This window comes from Vigna unguiculata, chromosome 4 (genome assembly GCF_004118075.2).
Source record: "Vigna unguiculata cultivar IT97K-499-35 chromosome 4, ASM411807v1, whole genome shotgun sequence".
Classification (NCBI taxonomy): domain Eukaryota; kingdom Viridiplantae; phylum Streptophyta; class Magnoliopsida; order Fabales; family Fabaceae; genus Vigna; species Vigna unguiculata.
In genome coordinates this window covers 5,469,810-5,489,992 of record NC_040282.1, presented here as the reverse complement: position 1 = coordinate 5,489,992, position 20,183 = coordinate 5,469,810, and the positions used below count along the sequence as shown (strand labels likewise).

Here is a 20,183-nt window from a genome sequence, read left to right as displayed (position 1 = left end):
GGTTATGACCTTCAAAAGTTCATTTTGGGTGAAGTCCAGAAGCCACCCTCTTGATAGTCCCTCTAGGGTTTTTGGTTTTCCTTTACTGTTGTAGCATTACCTCACTGTTTACCAAAGTTAACGGTTGAAGGTTGCTCACAGCGTGAGGGGGAGTCTGTTTATGGTCATTATGTCTTCACAAAGTTGCTTTTGCTACTATGCGTATGATGTTTGTCTTGTCAGCCACGCCGTTCCATACATGCATTGTCTATTTGTCATTGTCCACGCTCAATGGTAATCTTCTAGTCTGCTGCAATTTGTAGCAATCAACCACTGTTGGGTCTGCTGTAGTTTGTTGCAATCAGCCACTGTTGGCCACCATTTGTTGCTGATGGCAATCTAGTCTACCGCAGTTTGTCGATGTCAGCCACTGCTAGCCACCATCCATTGTTGATGGTAATCTTGTCTGGCCGCAGTTTGTCATTGTCCGCCACTGTTGGCTGCCATTTGTTGTTGATGGTAATCTTATTCGTCGTAGTCTGTCGTTGTTTGTCATTGTTGGCTGCCATATGTCGCTAATGACAATCTTATTGGATTGATTCATCCTAATTGAAGTTATGTGCTTGTGCATCACCATTTAATATTATTCTCCATAATAGTTATCATAGAAGCTTAGAAGCTTTGTAATTATTATGAATGATGAGTATATGATATGAGATTGTTTATGTGAGATTGAGTTAAGATTGATTGATGATAACCCAAGGAGGATTAATAGTGATTGTGGTAGTGTATGCATTGAGGTAAGGATTGTTTTGGCAGTTATCCCGATGCTCTAATAACCATTCAAATTCTCAAGTAGAGAGGAATGGGGTATGCGGTATGTGGTGAGAGGAGTAGAAGGTCCTAGCCTAGGGGTTTTTCCTTGATCATAAGTGTCAACGGACTGACCTTGTATGTGGTAGAGTTTTCACTCTTAATATGTCGCTTTATAGAGCATGTGATGTCACTACAATTGCAGAACTGACTGGATCTGACCTCAATGCATGTATCCCGATTAGTTGAGTCGTAGTTTATATATATATATATATATATATATATATATATATATATATGTATGTATGTATATATCAATATTTATGATTTAAATTTTTTTTAAAAGTCATTAGTTTACCTTTCTTCTGTGTTTCTGTCTTGTGTTGTATGTTTTCCTTTTGTGATGGTCACCTATTCGGTGGGAGCAATGGTGGTTGAAGTTTTAGAGGCGCCTCTGAAGGTTGAGGAACCATCTTTTAGGTCAGAAAGAGGTCTCAATGAAAAGTTGTTGTAAGTGGTTAGCTTGTGTTTAGAGTGAAAAATGTTTGGTATATATAATTGATATATTTATATAATTGGATCTTTATAAGACTGTATTAATATATATTTGTTTATCAATTTTAAATATCAGATGGAACATTCTATTTTATTAGTTTTAAGCTGTTAAAATTATAATGTGACAGAGTATGTAAATAAATATGATCAAACCAATTTTCTATGACCACTCCAGTTGAACCAAATCCAAAAGGGAGAATAAAATTGATGAATCTGTCGTCTGTTCAACTTAAAAGAGGAGTAACCAATGATATTAAGGTTAAAATTACTCTTAGAAAACATGGAAGAAAGGTCTAAAACTATATGTTTACATTACTTTTAATAAATTTATGTACTAAAATATATTAATGTTTTTTTTCAAAAGATGGTGAAATATATTTATTTTAGCCTTTAAATTATTTCTCAAGAACTTTCGCACGACCTTTGAAATGTAGATGATTTTTTAACAATTAAATTATACATGCACTTACGTTATCATCTACCAATAAATCATAATCTATAAGTTTTTGGGCGATGATATTTCAAAAAAAAAAAATACCCACTTCAAATATTAACATTTTAATCATATATATATATATATATATATATATATATATATATAAACTTAAAGTAATATTACATATTATTGTCTATAATCTATACGTAAAGGACATTTTCTTAATTTATAGTTGTAACCATTATTTTAAACTAAAATAATTATATTATAGTTTTTATTATGTAAGTGATTGTTAATTTAAACTTAATTATTTTCTAAATTATAATAATCATTTTATTATCTTATCTTTTTAAATAATTACTTATTCAAATTTAATTATTTTTTCAAAATTAAATTAATTATTTATAATAAAAAAGGACACACATAAAAGTGCATATCTCTTTCCACTAGTTTTATTCAAATAAAATATTAAGCCAGTGGTTTTTTGTTTTGAAGGATATGAAACTATTAATTTCCATGTTTTTTTAGTAATAAATATTATGGACCGAAAAAACATTATAGAAGCAGCATATTCCAACATTAGAACCGAGATGCTGATAACATGCCACCTAGGCGACAACGTATGGCACAGAAGTTGCGTTAACTACTTTACTTCAAAATCATGTCTTTTACAGTTACACCACAGTGATCAACCATGTTAATGCTCTGTTTAGTAACCCTTAACAATACAACATCATAAGCAGAAAAAAAAAAAGTTCAGCCATTCCTTCATTTTGTGTCAGAAATGAAAATCTGCAGCAGCACCTTATGCTTGCTTCTGGCCATGGTTTTGGTGATGATGAGCACCAACTTCATCACCATCATGACAGTGACTGAGACTCACATTCCCACCACTTTGGATGGCCCATTTGAGCCCGTGACCCGCCGGTTCGACCCGTCACTGCGACGGGGCAGTGATGACCTTCCCATGACTCATCCAAGGCTCAGAAAGAATGTAACTTTGAATTTCCCTGAACAGATTGCTCTTGCAATTTCTTCACCAACTTCTATGTGGGTTTCTTGGGTTACTGGTACTTTACCTCTTCTCCTTAGAATTTCCAAAAAAGCTGTCATTTTTAAGAGTAATTAGTCCATGATAGTTCATAGGGGTTTTATCTGGCATCTGATCTCAAAAGCTTGATAGTGAATTTGATCCTTAAAAGACTGTCTTTTAAGGTGGTTTTTGTTCTTCACATTCATCACTACATGTTATCATTAAAATGCAGTGCAATCTAGCATCTCCAAGTACGAATTAAATTGCATTTTAATGATAATATATAGGGATGGTAGGTAGCTACTTTAATGGACCTTTTTTTCTTAATTTATTTGAATTACAGGATTATATTGAATCTGTCATACACTTTGAGGAACGAAATGGAACATTCTACTGTCATAACAAGGATGGTTTATGATTTTCTGACAGTGTAACATTCTTAAAATTGAAAGTGGATGGAAAATAAGTTATTTTTCGAATGTTAATGGTGTTGTGTTCTAAAGCATTGTTACTTGGTTGTGTTGTTTGGTTTCGGATAAGGGGATGCACAGATTGGACTCAACGTGACCCCAGTAGATCCTGCATCTGTTGGAAGTGAGGTGTGGTTTGGGAAAGAGAGTGGCAAGTACACAGGTGTTGGGAAAGGTGATTCTGTTGTTTACAGTCAGTTGTATCCCTTTGAAGGCCTATGGAATTACACCTCTGCTATCATTCATCATGTGAAACTTGAAGGTATGTTTGAGTTTCCTTTTATTTGTATTTCTGCTCAAATGGAGGGTAGTAGTGTAGGGAATATAAATGTCAGTTTAAGTTCCATATAGTGTGAGTTTAAGTCCCACATTGAATAGAGATAAAAAAGTTAACTAACATATAAGAAAGAATATCATTGTCTTAAGGTTTTAGGTTGGAAGTGATGTCAGTCGCTAATGTAAGTTAAACTCATATTTCATTGGTGTTGTCATTCTTCAGTAGTAAGTCCCTCCTCAAAAGATTAAGTAGGGCAGCCTGCACATGATCTAGTGGAAAAAAAGGCTTGATTGTTGTTGTTATTGTTAATCATCTTAAGTTCTTGGAAGCAATACTTTACAAAGTTTGATGTTTGTCATGTGATACAAATGTTGGATAAAAGAACTTACATTTGTGATGTGATAAAAATCCTTTAAAAGAATGTGACATATTTTGTGTGAGTTTTTTAAGATACAAACTATAAGATATAAACCAAGTGAATAAGTGCAATGACACAAATTTATTATCAGTTTGGAGAAAGTTCAGAGACACTTCTTTCCTGGTGCAGGTCTTGAACCTGGAACAAGATATTATTACAAATGTGGGGATAGTTCTATTCCAGCCATGAGCCAAGAGCGTTTTTTTGAGACTTTTCCAAAACCTGGTCCAAATAATTATCCAGCTAGAATAGCAGTTGTTGGAGATCTAGGCCTCACAAGAAATTCTACATCAACTATTGATCATCTAATTCATAATGATCCTTCAATGATTCTAATGGTTGGAGACTTAACATATGCAAATCAGTATCTCACAACTGGTGGAAAGGGAGTTTCATGTTATTCATGTGCATTTCCTGATGCTCCTATTAGAGAAACTTATCAACCTCGATGGGATGGGTGGGGAAGGTAAACTACCTCATGTTCTGAGTTCTATGACAAATTATGTAATCAAGTCTTAGCAAAACATAACTTGAAAAAAAAATTCTACTTTAAATGAGTCCAAGTTCCACATCGAGTAAAAATAAGAAATTTGAAAACCAAATAAAGAAGAACACTCATAAATTCATTGTCTTAAGATTTTGAGTTGAAAGTGGTGTTAATCCCTTATGTGAGTTGGACTCATGTCATATTGTTGTTGTATCTCCGGATACACATAGTTGAAAAGCAATATGGTTTCTGAAACATCAGGTTTATGGAGCCTTTGACCTCAGAAGTTCCAATGATGGTTATTGAAGGGAATCATGAGATTGAACCTCAAGCTGGTGGGATCACATTCAAATCATACTTGACACGATTTGCAGTTCCTGCTGAAGAAAGTGGCTCTAAAAGTAACTTCTACTACTCTTTTGATGCTGGAGGCATACACTTTATCATGTTAGGAGCATATGTTGATTACAATAGTACTGGTAAATGATAACTAATGCTTCCCTTGTGTAAATTAACCACTGAATGCACATAATTTCAGATGCTTCAACTTGACTTGAAGTATTTCAGGTGCACAATTTTCTTGGCTGAAGCAAGACCTGCAAAATATAGACCGTAGTGTGACCCCCTGGTTAGTAGCTGCAATGCATCCTCCTTGGTATAACAGTTATGCTTCACACTATCAAGAATTTGAGTGTATGAGATTGGAAATGGAAGAGATTTTCTATCAATACAGGGTTGACATTGTTTTCAATGGTCATGTGAGTTAGATTCTGTATCTAATTCTGCACACAGTTTTTGCAGTTACTCTTTTGAATAGAATTATGAGCAATAGTGTTGAAATTAAGATTGTTTTACAAGTGGGGTTTTCCTATTTGTGTTGTCACATGATGTCCATGTTGCAGGTTCATGCTTATGAGAGGATGAACAGAGTTTATAACTACACATTGGATCCTTGTGCACCAATCTACATAACTGTTGGAGATGGCGGAAATATAGAGAAAGTAGATGTTGATCATGCAGATGACCCTGGAAAGTGTCCTTCTCCTGGAGATAACAAACCAGAATTTGGAGGAGTTTGCAAATCAAATTTTTCCACTGGTCCTGCCAAAGGAAACTTTTGTTGGAACAAACAACCTGAGTGGAGTGCATTTAGAGAAAGCAGTTTTGGACATGGGATACTTGAGGTAAAATCTTCATATTGTAATTTTTTTTCACAGTATAAGGAAAATTTACAATATATAAGTGGGTGCAAAACCTCACCTTACAAGCTGGTTTTGTAAAGTTGAATCATGTTTAAAATACACTATTTAAGATGATATCAAAGAAATTTTAAAGCCTATTTTAGTGAAAATTATTGTTTATTAAGCCTATTGTGCCACCTTTTATCAGACCACCCTTAAATACCTATTCCTTGCTCGAGACGTATATGTCTTGATATGATGAGGTGTGTTGGAAATTTCATGTTGACTAAAGACAAGGAAAATTTTCGGTATATAACTCGGTGCAAACTTTATCTTACAAGTTGGTTTTGTAAGGTTGAGTTACACTTAAAATCTACTTCTTAAGAATTTTTATTGCTGGGTTCAATTAGCTTAATCATCTATTGTTTTGTTCTGGTTAAAGTTCATTGGAATATGAATAATACTATTACTCAAGAACTATGAGTTTGTTTGGATAAAGTTTTCTATACACTTATAAGAAAAAAAATGAAATAAATTTCTCCATAAGGTAAAATAGGTTATGTATAAGCTATTTTGTAGAACTTGTCTTAGATAAATATTTTATAAGACAATTTTTTAACGAGTTGGAGAAGATTAGAGAGAAAAAACAGAAGTAACGACTACATTATCTCGTTGATGACAAACTCAAAGAACAAAATACTTAAACAAAAGTAAAAAAAAAAAAATATTTTGAGCACTCAGGTAGAACGAAACCTTTTTTATAATTGAAAAAAAAAATCCAAATTTACAAAGTACTTAAAATTTAATCAAATCTACTATAATTTAATCCTTAAAATTGGAGAGTTCTCACAAGAGATTACAAATTCAAACTTGTGTTGTGTGTGTATCATTACTTCTCATAGAAAGTCTTAAATACACAGTCTCTCCTTTATTGAAAATTACAAAATTTTGTAGAACTATTGGTGTGTAATGATAAGATACAGAATATTTACACAACATGAATTGTATACTAATAATTAACAACAAGATTACTAAGCATGATTAAACAATATACTAACATCTGTAATTATATATACTAATTAATTTTGTTAGTGATACAAACATTCAAAAACACTAAAAAAATCTGTCTATATATATATTTTTTGGATGAAAATTTTCTTTGTATGTGACTATATATAATGTATTTCATTGAATTTTTCTCTGTTCATGACATTGATATCTATCCTTTTCTTCAAAATTTTATCATCAATCTTGTTGCAGGCTGTGAATTCCACATATGCACTATGGACTTGGCACCGAAATCAAGAAAACTATAAAGAAAATGCAGTTGGTGACCAAATATACATTGTCAGGCAACCAGAATTGTGCATGAAAGACTTAAAAGTAATGGTTTCATAAGCTTTAGTATGCACAAGCTTTTTTCTGAACGTGAGGATTTTAGAGATTTTATATCGATTAAAAATAAGACAAATTTACAATATATGAATGGATACAGACCTTACCTTACAAACTAATTTTGTAAAGCTGAGTTAGATTTAAGATGGTATGAGAGTCATTTAAAAAGTCTATCCTAATGAGGTTTATTGTTTATTAGGTCTATCGTGTTATTATAGGGGTTGGAGATCTCATTCTAGGTAGACAAATTTACAATATTGGACACTGGTATTTTGTCAAAAAGTCGTCAAAGAACCTTTTTCCTTACCGTATTTGAATTGGTTAAGTCAGTTTTGTAAGATTAAGTTAAACTTAAAGTTTACTTCTTAAAACTTTTGTTTATAACTCCATTTCTAAACTTTTCATAGCATTTCAAGTTTTATGTGACTTCAAGTGTGAACTAACATTCTCTAAAACAAAGAAAAATTGTTTTATTCACTTAAAATCCTTGTTTTGTTGTTTTCTACTGACAAGTTTTAGAAGGTGCATTCAATACCATTTCTAACCAAGATTTTTTTTTTCTTGTTGTCTTCTCTTTCTAAAACTGAATTTATATCACTAAGGATTTATGTTATGTTGATTTTCAGTTTGATGAAAACATGTTTGATCATCCTATATAGGTTTTCACATTAAAATTTTGTCTTAAACCTTTGTGCTTTGTAGAAGTAAAAGTTGTGTTGTTTTTTTAACAGACTAAAGACTTTCCTTTGGAGTGTTTTTTTAATTTGAATTCAATCTATTAAAATTTTATCCATACATAGTAAAATTCACTTGATAAGTATTATTTTTTTTGCAATTTTTTCCAACTTGTTGGTTTTGGCAAGAGTTTCACTTTGATTTCTATTTGTGTAGAATAGAAATTTTTCACTTGCTGTTTTACTTATTACAAAAGGGTTTTTTTTTTCATTTCTATAGTTGATATTATCTAATATTAATTTTGTTTGCTTTACTTTAATTGTCAAATTTTCACACACTAAAAATATTTAAGTTATTTTTTAGTTTTGCTATGATTTCAATTTTCCTTTGGCTTTGTTGTTACAGCCACAAGATTCACAACAATCACTTCCATACAATTCAAACCCTAAATCCTCTCATGCTCCTACCCATCTTTCTAAGGTATGCTCCTTAGTGTTTATTTTTTACTTTAAGGGTTTTTGTTTGGAAACATTTTTTTCATAAACAGATTTAAGAGAGAAATAAATAAATAAAGCAAAATGAGTTTTTGAAATTAGTTCATATGTAAGTTAATTTGAAGAAGCTTTTCAATTAATTTTTATTTTTTAACTTGTGCATAAATTAATTTTAATTTATGAAAAAAAAATATTTTATTTTTTTCTTTTTATTTGTCTCTCGTAGAATTCTATCATCATATCACAAATCCTTGGGCTTCTCTTTTTAAATGGTCTATATTCTCAGGTAAATATGTTCTAAGTTCTGTTGTATTGGTGTTGAAAAGAGTATTGTTCTTTTCTTAATTTATCGAAAAATGTATACCTAAAAACTTGAAAAATTATTAATGAAAACTATGTTGAAGAATTGATTCTGATTGTTTTATTTTTCTTTCATTTTGAAGGTGAAATGGAGCTAGGTTTCATTGTATAAAACACAAGACTATTTGAGTGTAAAAAATTGTGTCTTGATATTTCATGGATATACGAGATTTTATTTAGGTTTCTAGAGAGGAAAATCACTTTTTTTCTTCTTTAAATAGAAAAAAAAAACACTTATTACCTGTTCACTAAACCAAGTAGATTTTCCTCTCTAATGCTTTTAGTTATGTATACATGGGATTGTTAATTACACTCTTATTGAGATTGTTTAGCACTTCGATGAAGGATTTATGCATTTGCTTGTATTTTTATTGATATTTGTTATTCAACTTTAAATTCGGTCTTATCATTAGAGTTAATTGTCATATATTTAGAGTTCAAATAGTTTTGTCACGATTTTATTCTTAAAAATCATCTTAAAGAATTGAAGGATAAATGTAAATTTTAAATTTTTTTGTCTCAATTCTTAAATGATATAAGATTATTGGACATACAAAATCAAAGCAAGTATAATTTTTATCACGGTTTTGTTTTTAAAAAACATTTCGAAAAATTGAAGGAGGAAGATAAATTTAATTTTGTTTATTTTCAATTTCTAAACTATACGAGACTATTAAATGTATTGAAGCAAAACAAATCTCTAAATGGAGATAAGAAAGATAGGAGGATTCATATTTAGAACCACCCTTTTATTCCTTCAATTGAGGACTAATTTCCTTGAAGAAGAATGATATAACATGTTAAAAATACATGTTAAAATACAAAGGATATAACATGTTAAAAAATATAGAGTAAACTCTTTAAAAACATAAATGATAGACTATGCAAAAATATATAGAATATATTCGTTGCAAATACAAATCGATGTATGGACATATTGGTCTAATGTGTATTGTTAGACTCGTATGATCAATGGATTGACAAATTCATCTACTATCTAATGTTAGACTTATCTAATCAATATATGGACACACTAATCTAATGTGTATTGATACCCTCATCTAATGTGTATGGACAAACTCGTGTAGTGTGTATTTCAAGACACTTCTAATCAAATAATGGATAAAGTTGTCTAATATGTATTAATAGACTTGTATAATATGTGTATAAATAATCTTGCCTAATGTATATTGCTAGACTCATTTAATTAGTGTATAGACAAACTCATCTAATGTGTGTTGCAAGATTTGTTTAATCAGTGTATGGACGGATTCGCCAAATGCGTATTCTTAAACTTGTCTAATTATTGTATGAAATGACTTGTTTTATGTTTTATGCATAAAATACTTGTCTAATTCATGCATGTATAGACTGTCTAATGTGTATTACTAAACTCATCTAATTAATGTATGAAAAAACTCATATAATATATATTGAAATATTCATCTAATTTTTTTCTAGACTTGTCTAATTATTGTATGAAATGACTTGTTTTATGTTTTATGCATAAAATACTTGTCTAATTCGTGCATGTATAGACTGTCTAATGTGTATTACTAAACTCATCTAATTAATGTATGAAAAAACTCGTATAATATATATTGAAATATTCATCTAATTTTTTTCTAGACTTGTCTAATTATTTATGAAATGACTTGTTTTATGTTTTATGCATAAAATACTTGTCTAATTCGTGCATGTATAGACTGTCTAATGTGTATTACTAAACTCATCTAATTAATGTATGAAAAAACTCGTATAATATATATTGAAATATTCATCTAATTTTTTTCTAGTGATGATTAAAATGTGTCAACCCTAAACCCTAAACCCTAAATTTTTAGCGAAGTTTCTTAAGAAATTGATTGTGCTTACTTTATAGACTTCATGAACATAATTAAGAGTAAAGTTTTTGGAATAATAACATAATATATCAAAGTCTTCTATTCACAAATTCAGAAAATTGAAATAATACTCTTGAATAGACAAATTATCTTATTTGTAATTATTTATTAGTATTACTAGCGTAAACACAGACACTATCGTGCCTGTGTATACGCATTTTTTAAATATGCATGATATTATATTAATACTGAATGATATTATAATGTTATAAGCTAATAAACAAAATAAAATTATATTTATAAAAAATAAAGTGAAATATATGGAAAAAATATGAGAAAATAACTGTTGATGAATAGAAGATTAAAGAAGAAGGAGATAAGTAGATAGTTTTATAAAAACTTGTAAAAGTAACCGTTAATTTTAAAAAATTTAACAAATAATTACATTGTAAAGGGTAAAGTTGGAATTATGAAATGTGGACACAAAAAAGAGGGAATCCCCTTTATATATAGTTATAGATTATTATTATTATTATTTAAAATATATAATCTTTAAAAAATGGAAAAATTGTGTTTCTTTTAAATTGATTTTGTAAAATAAAAGAAAATATTATTTGAGAACTTTAGTTAATTATTATTTTTTATTGTTTGATAAACAATTGAAAATTAATGGTTGTCATTATATTAATACTATTAATATTCAAATATTATATATTACTTTGATTTCATTTAAAATGTTTATTGAATGTATAAATTTAATTTGACTTACCATACTTTATTTTCAATAAAAAAAATTATATTATATTGATAAAATACTAGTTTATGTATAAATAAAATTATTTTCTGATTACAAGCATATTTTATTGTATTAATTTTAATACTATTTTTAATTATTTTATTAAATTAAATATTGGTTCAAAATATTTTATATTTTAATTTTACAATATAATTTAGGAGTATATAATGTGTTAATTGCAACTATAAATAAGAATAAAAGCTCATGTACATGAATGTTACCCTTCATTTTACCATGTCATATATTATACCTTAGTCTTGTATTTTCATATTGTCTCTCTTCTTGTTTAATCAAAACTTGAAATCAATAATGAGGAAAATCAAATGATAACTCACCATTACACCCTCTAAAATTAATAAAGAAAAAAAAAATCATCAAAACCTCATCACGTGTTTGTTTTTCTAAAATTTTCAACAACCCATTTGGATGACTGAATTGAAAGCCATGAATTTCTAATTCTCTCCTTGATTTTTCTCCAACCCCTTATTCCTTCCGAAATGAATGGAGGACAGAGAGAAAAACAGGGGAAGAGAGAGAAAATTTGGGGAAGGAGGGGGTTGTTCATTTCCTTGTTCTATTCCACAACAAAGCCACCATTTTTCCATGTGCGTCTCGCACACCCTCTTGGGAAAACCCAAAGGGTTGCATCGAATTGCATAGAACAAAGACAAAGAGACTCAAAATCAGGGAAGAAGAGAAAAAAAACCAACAACAACAACACAGGAGAAAACAAAAAACAAAGAACAAAGAACAAAAGTTGTTGTTTTTGTGAGAATTCGAAATGCCCCTGTTTTCGGGTTTTTCTCGTCTCCCTGTATTCTGAGCTCCTTTGTTCTGGGTGTAGCAACCACATTGGAGGTGTTGATGTAGGGGAAATTCTCCCCTACAATCGACATCGTCCATTTTCTTGTTGTTTTGTTTTTGTGATCATTTTCTTGTTAATCAAATGGGTTGCATTAGCTCCAAAAATGTGGTTGCCAAAGCTTATTCTCCATCCCCATCGACGGTGAAAACTTCAGAGACGATTCGCGCTTCTAGCAAGGGCCGTTCTGGATTGACCATTTTGGATTCTAAAGGAAATGTAGATAATGAGAGGAACAACAACACCAACAAGTTTAAGAAAAATAGTTCAAAGAAGAGTAATGGATCTCTTAGCTTAAGGCAAGGGTTGGTTCACAGAAATGTGGAGGCTGAACAAAACGCTGTTGGTTGGCCTCCTTGGCTCACTGCTGTTGCAGCAGAAGCCATTCAAGGATGGATCCCTCTCAAAGCAGATTCTTTTCAAAAATTAGAAAAGGTAAAAAATAATAATAATAACAAGGTTAAAAACTTTATTTGTTCATGTTTTTGTTTAAATATTTCAAATTAGGTCTTAAGATATTTTTTAGTTTCAATTACGTACGTATCGTAACAATTATATCTAATTCCATTAGTGTCATCTCCTATTATGTGTCATCTCCTATTTTTAGTATGTATTATGTGTCATCTCCTATTTTTTTAACTTTTTTTAATTTTTTTTAAAATTATTCATATCACATGTCACATCAATATTGTATCATATGTTAAATCAATAAGGTGACACACGTCAAATCATTATCTGAATCTTAATTTGATCCCTATATTATTATTTTGATTATAATAGGTATATTGTTTATGTTTCTCTTCTTGTCTCTCACCAAATAAAATAAAAATGTGAAGGTTGTTTTAATGACTTTAAATTTACTCATTAATGACAAAGTGTTTAAACCTTAATAATCTTTTGGATTGTCAACTTAGTAACATGACAAAATTGTTAGAAACTTTCCTATTTTGTAGACAAATTATGAATTTTCCTTCTTTCAAGGATGGAAGTATCAGCAAGATACACATTTGAAGGCAAAATTGATTATTTACCCTATCGAAAATAAACTAAAATACTAGTATTGATATTTAGTATATATTTTATCTACGTGAAAATTTAGTATCAGTATAACAGTCATTTAAAATTTCAACTATGGATTATAGGTTAGTATTGATATTTATCATTTATTATTTATTATAACATTTTATTTTGACATAATATAAACCATGCCATTGACATAAAGTTTTCATTTTTATCAGAAAAGTAATTGAAAATCAACTAAAGTGTTATACTTCAGTTTTGTTTGGTTCATGTAATAGTTGTTGCTTATTGTATTGTTACATTTAAAATTTTCCCACACTTTTCTTTTCTTTCTCGTTTTTTTCTTCTTCTCATAATGATATGTTATTTTGAAAATAATATAAATCATGATACTCTATTATTTTACTTTTAACTTTAGAAAATAATTATCTTGTGAGTATATCTTGTTGTCATCATCTATTAAAATATTTTTTAATTTTGAATAGATTGGTCAAGGTACATATAGTAGTGTGTTTCGAGCTCGTGAAGTTGAAACCGGAAAGTTGTTTGCTTTGAAAAAGGTGCGGTTTGACAATTTTCAACCTGAGAGTATTAGGTTTATGGCAAGAGAAATAACCATCCTTCGAAGACTTGATCACCCAAACATCATGAAATTGGAGGGCATAATCACTTCTCGTCTATCAAATAGCATATACCTCGTATTTGAATACATGGAACATGATCTAGCTGGTCTAGTGTCACGTCCTGAGATAGTATTCACTGAATCACAGGTTTGTTTACATCTTTGAACGATTTTTAAAAATTTTGTTTCGTTCTTGATATAAATTATATATTTATTTCGTTCATACACTTTAGAAAAATGATGTAAAACATTATTTCCAACAAACTACGTGTGAAGGTTATTATTACCACATCCGTATGTTGTTTGTTGGAAGGATATTTTACATGACTTTCATAAAGTGCAAGGATGAAATAAACATACAGATTATATTAGAGATAAAACACAATTTTGAAAAATAGTTTGAAAACGAAAAACATATTTAACCATAAATCTTATCTGTTGTGTATATTAGACAAGATTCATTGCAAGTTTGGATTATTTTTACATTCATGTGTATTGTTTCTTTCGATAGATAAAATGTTACATGAGGCAACTTCTAAGTGGACTCGAGCATTGTCATATGCGTGGTATTATGCACAGAGACATCAAAGTATCAAATATCTTATTAAACAATGAAGGTGTTCTCAAGATAGGAGATTTTGGATTAGCAAATACAATTAGTACAAGTAACAAACATCCTTTGACAAGTCGTGTCGTGACTTTGTGGTATCGTCCTCCTGAACTATTGATGGGATCAACTAACTATGGAGTGTCAGTAGATCTATGGAGTGTTGGTTGTGTATTTGCAGAACTTTTTCTTGGGAAGCCTATCCTTAAGGGAAGAACTGAGGTAATTCTAACAATTGATGTATGTTAAGTATAATTTATATTTAGGTTAAATATGTTTTTTGTTCCTAAACTATTGTCATAAATTGTGTTTCATCCACAAATACTTTCCTACACTTTAAAAAATTCATGTAAATCCTCCATAACAAACAATATGTAGAGTATTTCTAATGTGACAAACTGAGTTTCATAGTGGACTATGATATAACCTCTGCATGCCATTTGTAGAAGATAATGTTTTACATGACTTTCACAATTGTAGGGACAGAATTATCTTATAGTTTTAGTTTTAGGACGAAACACAATTTTTAAAAATAGTATAGGGACAAAAAAACATATTGAACTCTTTATAATTATATATGGTCAATTTGCACTTTAAATTTTTTGTTGAAAACAAATTTCCATAGCTTGAATGTGCTAGCAAACACTAAACTTATTTTGTAGTTTGACATGTGTGTATTTGTTGAGTGTATAGGTTGAACAATTGCACAAAATTTTTAAGTTGTGTGGTTCTCCACCTGAGGAGTTCTGGAAAAAGACCAAACTTCCTCATGCAACCATGTTTAAGCCTCAAACAAATTATGAAAGCTCTCTTCGAGAAAGATGTGCAGATTTTCCTGAAACTGCTATAAACCTACTTGAGACTTTATTATCCATTGACGCAAGCAATCGAGGAACTTCCTCATCTGCCTTAATGTCTGAGGTAAACATTTCATTAATTTGTATTTTTGTATAGTGTATTCTTCGTTTTTGGAAAAGTTCTTCTTTATGATCTTACATTGTAATAAATAGTTAGTGTTTTATGCATATGACTTCATAATTGTTTTGCCAAAAACGTTAACTTATTAGGAAGTTTGTTTAATAAGGATCAATTGTGTACAACTAACTTGAATTTCTAATTTTCTTTTTGTTGTATACTCTTTATAGTATTTTAACACTAAGCCATACGCTTGTAACCCATCAAACCTTCCAAGATACCCACCGAGCAAAGAAATGGATGTAAAAGTTCAAGATGATTCATCCAGGTACACTAGTGTAGTATTTCTTGTTTATAAAAGGATAATAGTCGGTTCGATACAATAAACATTGACATATTTCATTTTTAGTATAATAAAAAAAATACTATTTGAATATATGAACTTTAATTCCATTAATTTTGTTTGAAATCCATTAATGGTTAAAGTATTTAAACACATGTTTGATCTACGATAATGGTTACATGCATTTATTAAAAGAAAATATAACACTAACATGTAATCAACCCTGAAGAACCTATAAATTTTGTTTTTGTAAATTTAAAATCCTTAGAGATTCTCTTAAGTTCAAACACATGTTTAATGTTAATTTCCGCTTTAATAAACACATGTGACAATTACTAAGACAAAATACATGTTCAATTACCTTAATCATTGTCGGAGTTCAAACAAAATTAACAAAATGCAAAGATTTGTACTAAGATTGTAATTTTCTTCTTCTTATATTAAAATGAAATATGTCCATTTGTCCTGATTATTTAATCTTCATTGTCATAGATATAATTATTTATTTAGTTGAATTATTTTACGCACTAAGAGTTTGAGTTTTATTAGTAATTACGGCACATGATGTTGTAATTGAACTCACTAGAGAAATAAAGATTTATTGTTAATTTTTAGTATTTTGGAATATCTCATTCCAATTAAATCAAATGCATTTTCTCTTATTTTTAGGACTAACTCTTAATCCTTACTCTTAGGAAAAAGATTGAAGGCAAAGTGAGAGAGGTTGCAACATCAAGAAGACAACCAAGACGAGTCAATAAAGTTTTGCATGATCAAAACAATTTTGGTAAATCAAGTTCAAAAGAGGTATTAATTTTCAATGGAATGTTACTACACCACTTAAATATCATTATTTTTACAATACTTATCTTAGAATTTAGATTATTTGTTGGATTATTTGTATTGTTCCTCTATTGTGCTTTCAAAACACTTTGATGGTCACTGATTTTGAAATTTTAAAATATATTATAAAGATATTTAAAGTACCAACATAGTGTATTTGTAGTGTTCAGCAGAGGACAACACCAAAAAACTTAGAAGAAAATCTAAACTCACTTATCTTACCTTCTTTATGTAGAGCATGCAAAATATTTCCCAAAATGGTCATAAAGATGATGGTAAAACACATGTTACAAAAGGAAAAGGAGGAGGCATGTACAAAGAGCACACAAAGCCTGCAATGGATACCATGTCTGAGACCTCCCAAGTGATGAATGTTGTTAATGGTAATGGATACAGTGTGCCAGTACAAGTCTCAGGATCTACTAATGATTATACATGGGTAAAAAGAAGAAAACAAGATGCATCATCAACTTTATCAGATGGATCAAGAAGCAAAATTAGTGCACTAGATCCCAACTTTGCCAAAGGAACATATGATTTAACTAACCAAAGGGTTTCAATGGATTTTGATCCTGCTGAATTGGTGAATGCTCAGGTAAACATTATCCCCAATTAAATATTTTAAATTACCAAGTCACAAAACCAACAACTGTATGTTGTTAAATTAAACTTGAGGTGTTAATAGTTGCTAATACAAATTAACATAAGTTTTAGTATGGCTAGTTAAAATTAACACATGACATATATGGCTATAAATTATTGTTAGGAATTCAAGTTTGAGTTTAAGTTTCACATTGAGTAAAGAAGAAAAAGTTAGGTACTATATAAGAAAGAATGTCCATAAATTTAGTTTTAAGATTTTTTGTTAAAGGTGATGACAATCACTTACATGGATTACACTAATTACTCATTATTATTAAATTTTCACATAAATTCCCTTCAAAATACTCATTAATTAGTACGTGGTATAATATTATAATTGTCTTAGATGACAATCTTTACATGACATACGAGCTTTATAAAAACAAATTCTTGTTAGTTAAAAAAAGTAAGCTAGATGTTAATTTCTATTATGACATCTTTTTTCTTGTAGACAATGAACTTGAATGTCCTAGCTAAAATATTTGTGTATTCTATTTATATCAAATTAATTTATATTTTATATGTAATGTTTTACAGGGTCGTAGAGAACATGATGCACAACGTGCAATTCGTAAATCGAGATTTGGAAGAGGTAAATAAATATATTTATATTTGAAAAATATCATTCATATGAGAGAGAAAAGACAAAAGCTATATGTGAAATAATTTGTATGATAAATTAGACAACAAAAAAGAAGAAAAAAATATGAATAAATTAAAATGTAATAAATTATGAAGGGATAGAGATAAAAAAAATTATATTGTACATAATTTTACTTAAATTGTCTTCACAAGAAGAAAGAAATAAAAGAAAAATAGTAATGTTATACAAATTGTTATATAACTTGCATATATAACACAGTTAAAAGTAAAATAAACAAGGTAACTTTTATATTTGGGGTGAATAAGAATTTGTATTGTAAAAAATGACATTATAGGTGAACTAATGATGAATACTTATAGATGAATTTGTTGTTTACAGATAAATGAGATGACACAAGGATTGTGAAAGCGGTGTAATCTTCATCATTACAAGGGTGACTAAAAAACATTTATGCTATTGATGAACTCTAGTAGGGACATTTGAACCATTTTAGTTTTTTACTTCACCTTTGTTGACATCTTGGTGTCATTTCCCTCCTTTTGATCTCACTAGTTAATTGTTCACACCCTTCAATCTTTAACATTATTAACATTCAAAAACAAGATTACACTATATACATGCAACAAGAAAAAAAAAATGGAAGATGATACAATACAATAATGTTTTTCATTTGTCATGAATTTTCACTTTCCCCACATGCAAATTTTGTCCAAGTGTAAGTTTGGTTTTAAGAAAAAAAAAATATAAACAAATACTCTATCATTGTGTGTTTCACTATCTCTATCTTTATCTCTAAAGTAAAAATTCATTTTTCATCATATTTAATAATTATAAATTATTCATTTCATCCTATATCTATTACTCACGTATGTTTTTTTACTATTCCAACTATTATAAATAATTTTAAAAAAATTTGCTAAGGATTTAATGTGAAAAGAATATACATGTCAAGAAAAGTTATAATTGTAAGGTCAAATAATTATAAAAAAAGAGTAAAATTGATAAAATTGTTGATTCAATGAAATTGATAATAACATTCATTCTATGTAATATATCATTTGAATGCAGTCACACAAATGAAAAAAAATGTGTAATCAAAGTGGTGACAAAAAGAAAAATATCTTGGAGATATAAATAAATTTGGTGGATATAAAATTGGTTGAATTATTGAAACATAATGAAATTTTTTAGTGAAACAAAGGTTCTTCAAATAAAACAAACTTATGGATTAAAAGGGAAAAAAGGAAAACAAATTTTTAATATTACCTACTAAACCAAAGGTTTACGTGATTGAATTTAACACATAAAATTGAAAGTGAAACATTTTCATGTAAAAAATAATAATGAATAAAAGTACTAAAACAAGTATATTTGAAAGATAATAATTAAGCATGTGCTTTCAAAATTATTTGATAAAACTTGAGGCTTGTATTTCCTGAAATTTATACCATTTACCATTTGAACAAAATCACATAAAGAAAATTATGTTATCAAAATTGTGATAAGAGAGGAAGTTTCTTCATATTTGAGTGAACCTTTTAAATTTTTAACATGTTGAATAATTAACCAAAGGGAACAATGAATATAAGTATTTTAGACTACCTAAGTGTTTTAATTATTTTAAATAGGGATGGTAACAGCACATCCGAATATTACTGATTTAATAAAAGATAATAAGAAAAAAAATTATAATTTCTGCATTTAATGAAAGCATTTCCCATGGCGCGGGAATTTGAATTTTTATTAAACCGCCGAATTAGAAATTTCGGATCCAATATAACATAAATTCTTACAATTTAAAACTCAATCCAACTGTAATTAAAATTACATCATTTTATTCAAAACATGAAACTAAAAGCTTCAAAATTAAAATCGCATGACAAGCCCCGCTTCGACTCTACTCCTCTGCAACCTCACCTGAAACATCATCTGCTCCTGCATAACGATTTACGTGATCATCGCCAAACACAAATAGATAGGGTGAACTCAGAGAAATAACATAATAACAACACCATTATCTTACAATAACATTAAACTCCTATTCCCCGATTTGCTAAGTTAACTAGCTGGTCTTGTATTTCTTCCATGCATACTCAGTGCCCACCACGGTTGTTACCGTGAACATTCGGGTTCTACGCTATTTGATGAATACCTATGCTGATACTTGTCGCACGAGTGTCTACTCGCCTCTCCGACTACCAGTCACCACTGAAGTAGTCCACACACGAGGATAATTTATCCCTACCTCTCATCGAGATTCAAGTGGAGTTTCCCAGCATGAATCGTGGTTCATACTTGTCCCCAGACTACCAAACTCGCTGAATACAACCAGGGAGGGCAGTTTGCATGGACCCATCCGTGCTAGCCACCACTAAGCACACTCGCACTGAACACCTCAAGACCCAAAAGGCTATACCCCTAAAATGGGCACGTGTTTCCCCAATATCGGTTGCACTAGTAATTGGACCCCCAACAAGTCATCCTCATAGCGTATGTCACCCAGAGCCTCGTA

At 29.6% G+C, this 20,183-nt stretch overlaps 2 protein-coding genes across 3 annotated transcripts; both read left to right on the top strand.

Moving 5' to 3' along the window:
• Window positions 1-2,455: 2,455 nt before the first annotated feature.
• On the top strand, window positions 2,456-8,916 carry LOC114181400 (purple acid phosphatase 23). 2 transcript variants are annotated; one of them, XM_028067846.1, is made up of 10 exons: window positions 2,456-2,853; window positions 3,357-3,548; window positions 4,111-4,447; window positions 4,730-4,947; window positions 5,036-5,226; window positions 5,371-5,652; window positions 6,910-7,032; window positions 8,125-8,199; window positions 8,440-8,499; window positions 8,657-8,916. In XM_028067846.1, exons 1-10 carry the CDS (start codon window positions 2,568-2,570, stop codon window positions 8,669-8,671), a joined length of 1,779 nt encoding a protein of 592 aa, XP_027923647.1. In that variant the 5' UTR covers window positions 2,456-2,567; the 3' UTR covers window positions 8,672-8,916. The 2 variants fall into 2 exon arrangements, with proteins under 2 accessions (XP_027923647.1, XP_027923648.1); XM_028067847.1 differs by lacking the exon at window positions 8,440-8,499 and having other exon boundaries at window positions 2,568-2,853; window positions 8,657-8,915.
• A 2,899-nt stretch (window positions 8,917-11,815) lies between these two features.
• On the top strand, window positions 11,816-18,309 carry LOC114181735 (protein IMPAIRED IN BABA-INDUCED STERILITY 1-like). The gene is made up of 9 exons (XM_028068271.1): window positions 11,816-12,510; window positions 13,581-13,865; window positions 14,229-14,546; window positions 15,018-15,245; window positions 15,470-15,567; window positions 16,278-16,389; window positions 16,661-17,020; window positions 17,605-17,659; window positions 18,050-18,309. The coding sequence occupies exons 1-9, from the start codon at window positions 12,160-12,162 to the stop codon at window positions 18,055-18,057; spliced, it is 1,815 nt and encodes a 604-aa protein (XP_027924072.1). The 5' UTR covers window positions 11,816-12,159; the 3' UTR covers window positions 18,058-18,309.
• The last annotated feature ends 1,874 nt before the right edge of the window (window positions 18,310-20,183 follow it).